This window comes from Salvelinus sp. IW2-2015, linkage group LG4q.2 (genome assembly GCF_002910315.2).
Source record: "Salvelinus sp. IW2-2015 linkage group LG4q.2, ASM291031v2, whole genome shotgun sequence".
NCBI lineage: Eukaryota > Metazoa > Chordata > Actinopteri > Salmoniformes > Salmonidae > Salvelinus > Salvelinus sp. IW2-2015.
In genome coordinates this window covers 28058470-28066177 of record NC_036843.1, presented here as the reverse complement: position 1 = coordinate 28066177, position 7708 = coordinate 28058470, and the positions used below count along the sequence as shown (strand labels likewise).

The 7708-nt window shown below is 46.7% G+C and overlaps 1 protein-coding gene across 1 annotated transcript in view; it reads right to left on the bottom strand.

Moving 5' to 3' along the window:
* Positions 1-7708, bottom strand: part of LOC111963090 (intersectin-2) — a 40722-nt gene that overhangs the window by 2259 nt on the left and 30755 nt on the right. Inside the window, exons 16-24 of the mRNA XM_070443313.1 lie at positions 6806-7332; positions 6498-6622; positions 6174-6382; positions 5878-5965; positions 2664-2860; positions 555-610; positions 398-441; positions 273-355; positions 81-124 (exon numbers count right to left, since the gene is read on the bottom strand). Of these exons, the coding sequence (XP_070299414.1) occupies positions 81-124; positions 273-355; positions 398-441; positions 555-610; positions 2664-2860; positions 5878-5965; positions 6174-6382; positions 6498-6622; positions 6806-7332 (1373 nt within the window). The remainder of the gene's footprint in view (positions 1-80; positions 125-272; positions 356-397; positions 442-554; positions 611-2663; positions 2861-5877; positions 5966-6173; positions 6383-6497; positions 6623-6805; positions 7333-7708) is intronic.

The following is a 7708-nucleotide window of genomic DNA, read 5'->3' as shown; positions in this document are numbered from 1 at the left end:
GTAGGGAGTGAACATCAGATTTAGAGGAAGTGTTGGAAGGAACAGAGTGTGGATAAGCATTTCTCAGTTGACTCACCCTGGCTTTTTCCCAGGCTGCTCCTGGCTTCCCTGAGCTGCTGCGAGTCTGAAATAACAAGTTAAGGAACCAAGGTTCAGACACAATTAAAGTCAGTAGGTGTGTGTGTCGTGTGTGTGTGTGTGTGTTGTGTGTGTGTGTGTGTGTGTAATGTGTGTTGTGTGTGTGTGTGTCGTGTGTGTGTGTGTATCTTTACGTCGGTCTCTTTGGGTTTGACGTAGTTGGAAGGGAACACTCCAGTTGCGGTCTCCAATGCCTCGTCCACCACTCTCCCTCTCTCTGGGTCAACCGAGATCACATCCCCCTCTCTAAAGTCAGGTCGCCAGAGCTCTGGGGCTCTACTAAGGTGTACAACGCCATGTACTCTGATTGGTGAGACAAACATCACTTCAGCAGAAGGAGAGAGAGAGAGATAGAGAGAGAGAGATAGAGAGAGAGAGAGAGAGAGAGAGAGAGAGAGAGAGAGAGAAGGGAGTACCTTCCTGTTGAGCAGCATCTGAGGCCTCCACTTCATCTGGGGGAGAATATGTCAGGCTGAGACAAGACAAACGACATTAATAAAACAAAATAATACTTTTCTATCATAAGTCCAGTACTACCCAGTAACAACAAGCAACCATGCAGACATATGTTTTTATTTATTTACTTCACCTTTATTTAACCAGGTAGGCTAGTTGAGAACAAGTTCTCATTTACAATTGCGACCTGGCCAAGATAAAGCAAAGCAGTTTGACACATACCACAACACAGAGTTACACATGGAATAAACAAACATACAGTCAATAATACAGTAGAAAAAAGTTTATATACAGTGTATGCAAATGAGGTAAGATAAGGGAGGTAAGGCAATAAATAGGCCATGGTGGCGAAGTAACTACAATATATCAATTAAACACTGGAGTGATATATGTGCAGAAGATGAATGTACAAGTAGAGATACTGGGGTGCAAAGGAGCAAAATAAATAAATAAATACAGTATGGGGATGAGATAGTTGGATGGGCTATTTACAGATGGGCTATGCACAGGTGCAGTGATCTATGAGTTGCTCTGACAGCTGGTGCTTAAAGCTAGTGAGGGAGATATGAGTCTCCAGCTTCAGTGATTTTTGCATTTCGTTCCAGTCATTGGCAGCAGAGAACTGGAAGGGAAGGGCAGCAAAAGTAGGAATTGGCTTTGGGGGTGCCCAGTGAAATATACCTTCTGGAGCGCGTGCTGAGATAAGGTGGGGCTTTACCTAGCAAAGACTTGTAGATGACCTGGAGCCAGTTGGTTTGGCGACGAGTATGAAGCGAGGGCCAGCCAACGAGAGCGTACAGGTCACAGTGGTGGGTAGTACATGGGGCTTTGGTGACAAAATGGATGGCACTGTGATAGACTGCATCCAATTTGTTAAGTAGAGAGTTGGAGGCTATTTTGTAAATGACATCGCCGAAGTCGAGGATCGGTAGGATGGTCAGTTTTACGAGGGTATGTTTGGCGGCGTGAATGAAGGATGCTTTGTTGCGAAATAGGAAGCCGACTCTAGATTTAATTTTGGATTGGATATGCTTAATGTGAGTCTGGAAGGAGAGTTTACAGTCTAACCAGACACCTAGGCATTTGTAGTTGTCCACATATTCTAAGTCAGAACCGTCCAGAGTAGTGATGCTGGACGGGCGGGCAGGTGCAGGCAGCGATCGGTTGAAGAGCATGCATTTAGTTTTTCTTGCATTTAAGAGCAGTTGGACGCCACGGAAGGTGAGTTGTATGGCATTGAAGCTCGTCTGGAGGTTAGTTAACACAGTGTCCAAAGAAGGGCCAGAAGTATACAGAATGGTTTCATCTGCGTAGAGGTGGATCAGAGAATCACCAGCAGCAAGAGCGACATCATTGATGTATACAGAGAAGAGAGTCGGCCCGAGAATTGAACCCTGTGGCACCCCCATAGAGACTGCCAGAGGTCTGGACATCAGGCCCTCCGATTTGACACACTGAACTCTATCAGAGAAGTAGTTGGTAAACCAGGCGAGGCAATCATTTGAGAAACCAAGGCTGTTGAGTCTGCTGATAAGAATGTGGTGATTGACAGAGTCGAAAGTCTTGGCCAGGTCGATGAATACAGCTGCACAGTATTGTCTCTTATCGATGGCGGTTATGATACGTGCACTCATGACAAGCTCTGAAACCAGATTGCATAGCTGAGAAGGTACGGTGGGATTCGAAATGGTCGATAATCTGTTTTGATTTGGCCTGTTCAAGTACATATGACTGAATTCTACACACACACGACTGAATTCCTTCACTGTGTGTGTGTGTGTGTGTGTGTGTGTTGTGTGGGTGTGTGTGTTGTGTGTGTGTGTGTGTGTGTGTGTGTGTGTGTGTGTGTGTGTGTGTGTGTGTGTGTGTGTGTGTGTGTGTGTGTGTGTGTGTGTGTGTGTGTGTGTGTGTGTGTGTGTGTGTGTGTGTGTGTGTGTGTTGTGTGTGTGTGTGTGGGAGGTGTGTGTGTGGGAGGTGTGTGTGTGGGAGGGTTGTGTGTGGGTGGGAGGTGTGTACGTGTGCGTTTGTGTGGGCGGTGTGTACGCGTGCGTGTGTATGTATATATTTACGCAGTGGTGTTGTCATTATCTCCCAGAAGTGTGACGTATGTTTTGGGGAACCAGCCCTGAACCCCGTTGACCTCCCCCAGCCACCAGCTGTCCTGCTGCTCCAGCACCCGGATCACATCCTCCTTACTGAAGTTCAGATGGCTCTCTGTCTTAGCTGTCCACGAACACAGAGCCTGGGCCTGCAGGCTGCCAACCACCTAGAGCAAGAGAAGGAAGGATGGAGGGAGAGAGGGTGATGGAGGGAGATAAGATTGAGGGAGAGAAAGAGAGAGGTAGATAGCAAAAGGAACAGGGGTCAAATTTAAATTGGGATATTGCAGGTAATGAAACAATACGTTTTTCACTCATGGATTAAAAAGTACTAGATCGGTGTTATCATATTCCTAACACCAGCCGTTTCCTTTTTAAATCAATGAGGAGAGTGAACCAGTGAAATCAGAGAAGACATGAGGAAGAATCTTTGCCTGATGACTGAATTCCGCTGCTAGTGGGAGTGGCGTTTGACCAGAGCGTTGTGGAGGGGGTAGTCAGGATAGTCAGGGTAGTCAGGAGTCAGGAAAGTCAGGATAGTCAGGATAGTCAGGATAGTCAGGATAGTCAGGGTAGTCAGGATAGTCAGGAAAGTCAGGAAAGTCAGGATAGTCAGGGTAGTCAGGATAGTCAGGAAAGTCAGGGTAGTCAGGGTAGTCAGGGTAGTCAGGATAGTCAGGAAAGTCAGGATAGTCAGTGTAGTCAGGATAGTCAGGGTAGTTAGGGTAGTCAGGGTAGTCAGGCTGGTCAGGATAGTCAGGGTAGTCAGGATAGTCAGGGTAGAGGAATCGGTCTGGTCTGGTAGCAACATGATCTGTCTGCGGTGGTACGATCACGCTTGTAGGCGATGTCATGGCGACGTTGGCTAGCGAAGCTCATACGCAGAAACACGTCCTCAGGTGTAACAGTCGTCTCGCGTCGGACTGCAGGTCATCAAATCTAAAAAACACTCCTTCAATATGGAAGTTGTTTTTGACAAAAATGAAAAGGAAGTTGGGGTATTAGCTTGTTCAACTACGTCAGACAACGGTTCAGATCTACGTTGTGCCATTAGATTCAGAGAAAATTATGTTTCACTTCTCTCATTGATTAATAGTTGTTTTAGACTATAATGCAGTGGCGTGCCGTGGGCCTGGGGCCTAGGCCTTCAGTGAGGTACTACACAGTCCCACCCGAATTAATCCACCTCTTATTATCATCAATTATGCCATGGCTCTAGACACTATACATTTAGACAGAAACGCAGTATAACCAGGCGTTGCGTCACCTTGAAATTGACAAATTGAAATTTTTGGGTAAACAGTGTTTAACAGACAACTCAAGTTTGCAAAGCCAGTGTGGCTCCAAACACCAAATCGATCACTTGCAAATAATAGGCATTCCCAGCAGTACAGTTTGCAGTGCTTCTCGGAGCCTTTGAGCTGAAGCGCTCGTCAGTTGAAACTTGAAAGTGGCGAGCGCGACGAACTTTCCGCTGTGTGACAGGCTTTGTGGCGTCGGGCGACTCCTCCTTACAATGTCTAACTTTTCTTGAAAAGTTCGTCTGAGAATGGCGTTATAATTATATCTCGACGAAATCGATATTTCTCCTCCTTCGCCATTGTGGGTTCAAAAAACAGCTTAGTAGAGTTTCCTAAGATCTGCATAGACCTGCCCATAGGATGCCTCTCAATATTGGTAATCCAATCAAAAGACTGGACGCCCTAGCCTGCTAGCTGGCTCCGTATACACTGGAGCCAGCCAGCGGGCGTACAATAGCCAACTCTAAAGCTGATTGGTTGAACACAAATTTTAATTTCCATTCACTAAGCTACAAGCGCCGCCACTTTGATTCTGAAGGCCTGAGAGCAGATTTTAGACCCCTGGCACACAATATGGCTGAATATGATTGGATAAGAGATTACATAAGACGCAGCCTCCAAATCTCAACCTGGGGCTGGAAGCAGTGCAACCAAGAGGAAAGCTATGAAATGAAGAGTATAACTCTTACTCTGGGGAATAATTTAATACATATTTATGGGAAAATATATTTAAAAAAAAATTATATTCTGATGATGTTTAGGCCAGCAGAGAAGGCCTTGCAGGCCCTGACGGCCCACCACTGCTATAATGGGGCGGTAGGTAGACTAGTGGTTAGAGCGTTGGGCCAGTAACCGAAAGGTTGCTGGATCGAATCCCTGACAAGGTAAAGATCTGTCGTTCTGCCCCTGAACAAGGCAGTTAACCCACTGTTCCCCATTAGACAGTCATTGTAAATACGAATTTGCCTAGTTAAATAAAGGTTAAATAAAAAAAAATATATATATCTATATATAAAAATAGTATATATCTGATTGACTTCTCTAACCCCAAATCCCGGGCTGGTCTGCTTCGCAAGCATTCCTGGATGTCTTGTGATGATGCGCCTCTGTGTTTAGAACCTGACCACCTACCTACTGTTGGGGTCAAATTGGGGTCATGAGAGGGGCTGCACCAAATGTTTGATGTATTATAATAATTGATCATGCTTATGTTGTATTAATAGAAGGGGAAGGGCTATAAGACCCCTCCCCCACCACATTTACAGGGTCCTAGACTACAGATTAAAAATATATATATTCATTATAAGGTTTAATTGTTCCACAGTCTTTTCTAGTCTCTGCCTCTTATAAAGAATCGATCTGAGAGATGTGTGAAATATTGCAGGGTGTCTGTGAGAAGGCACCTCTAGGCTAAAAGAGATTAGACACAGAACCCTGCAGGGGAATGAAAGAGATAAGAGACTAGTCAGACAGACCTCTATAAGTCAACTTGGGGAGTGGACATTTACTGCTGAGCCCTTAGAAAACACTGGAACTGTTGTATCTCTCTTGCAAGTTTGTACAGCTGTGTATGCATGGGCTTGGTCTGATGAGTAGAAGGTAATGACGTATGCAGTGATATCACTAGGGCTGGACTTCAGGCTTAATAAAATAACTTGGGACTTTTCCTATTTTGCAAAACTAAGGAGAGACATCAGTTGAATGTGTGATGTTTGATGTTTGATCTTTGACTTCTGTCTACAGCTGGATTTTGATTGTTATGATTTATAAGTGCACATTTTGAGTGTTCCTTATATGTTAAGTAAATAAAATGGAGCACAGAAAGACGGAACCAACACTACCCTAGCTTCAATTGGCTGTTCCCATTCCTCATCTACCTGTACCTGCTCCGAGGGGGTGGGGTGAGGGGCGTGTGTAGGCGTGAAGGCGGAGTTCTGTCCTCTTGACATGGAAGCATCTCCCCCGGGTTTCCTGGAAGACATGAAGGGTCAGAGGTCATGAACTTTTCAGTCAGCAGTACAGTATTTACATGAATCACCATATCAATGTCTCATCAGGGTTGAGGAAAGGTTACACGCTCCACACCTATGAGAAATACCTATGGCTAGAAACGGTGTGTGTGTGTGTGTGTGTGTATGTGTATCTATGTGTATGTGTGTATGTATATTATCCAACCTACCCAGTGTTGATGGGGGTGGAGAGCTGTGGTCTGAGGGCCTGTTTAGCAGCATAAACAGCAGTAGCAGCACCAGCAGTGGTAGTCGTAGTAACAGTAGCAGGTCTCTCTGATTTTAACTGTCTCTCTACATAACTCTCTGGGAACCAGCCCATCTTCCCCTGACTACTCCCGTACAGCCAACCCTGCTCTCGCTCCGTACTCTCATCCACCTACACACACACAAACAGATGAATTGGCACACAACAGTCAGACAATGGTCAGACAACAGAGCAGCAGAGTGTAGAATTAAATCCAGAAATAAATTGTCATCTGTATGGTTCTAACCTCGATGACCTCATCGGCTTCAAAGCTGAGTTCTTCCAGGTTGCGAGCGGTGAAAGGGTAGAGCGCCCGGAAGGAAGTGAGCATCGCAGACTTCTTGTGCTCTGTGGCCTGGGGTTGCAGACCACCTGGAACAGCCAATCACACAACAGCACCTCATGACGTCACCTCAGTTAACATTTTAAAATATAATAATCTCAAATGACACCCTACTATAAAGTGCACTACTTTTGACCAGAGCAACCACGTGGCTATCAGCTCTCCATATCCTAATAAAGGTTTAATAGAACAGTCTAGTGGTTCCTCCTTACCTTTCCTCTCCTCTAGTCCTCCAAGAAGGGCTGACAGTTTGTTGTGGATGTCTGTCTTCCCTGCACGCCGCTGCTGCCGCAACACCGCCTCCTCCTCTCTCCTCTTCGCTTCTTCCTCCAGCTTCCTCTCTTCTTCCTCCTGCTGCCTCCTCCTCTCCTCATCCTTCGTCTTGCTCTCCTCCTCCAATCTCTTCTTGTCCTCCTCACACCTCTTGCTCTCCACCTCTTCCTGCCTTCTCTTCTCTTCCTCCCTCTCCTCCTCTAACCTCTTCCTCTCCTTTTCCTCCTGTCTTCTCCTCTCCTCCTCCCTCCTCTTCCTGCCCTCTTCCTCCTGTCTTCTCCTCTCCTCCGCTCTGCTTTCTCGTTCTACCTTTTCTTTAGCAGCTAAGATGCGGGCTTGTGTCTCCTTCTCCTCCTCCTCTCTCAGTTTGGCCTCTCTCTCTTCCTGCAGCCTCCTCTGTCTCTCCTCCTCGCTCTCTGTGCAAGTTCGTCCTGCCAACTGACGCTCCTTCTGCAGCTTAATACGCCTGGAGAGAACGGGAGGGAGGGAGGGAGGGAGGGGAGGGGGGAGGGAGGGAGGGAGGGAGGGAGGGAGGGAGGGAGGAGGGAGGGAGGAGAGGAGGGAAGGAGGGAGGGAGAGTGAGAGGAGGAGAGCGGAGGGAAGAGAAGGGAGGAATAGGAAAGACAGACAGGCCTATGTCAAAGACCAGATAATGCTTGAGCATGTCTGTGTTAGGCAGAGGGAAGAGCTGTTCACTTTTTGGCCTCTCCTCGCTCTCCTCTCTCTCCTCCTTTCAATCTCCTCTCCCTCTCTCTCTCTCTCTGCTCTCTGTGTCTCTCCAGTTTCTCCTCCCTTTGTCCTCTTCATGCTCCGTAGTTTTACCAGAGCTGACTGCTGCTTCA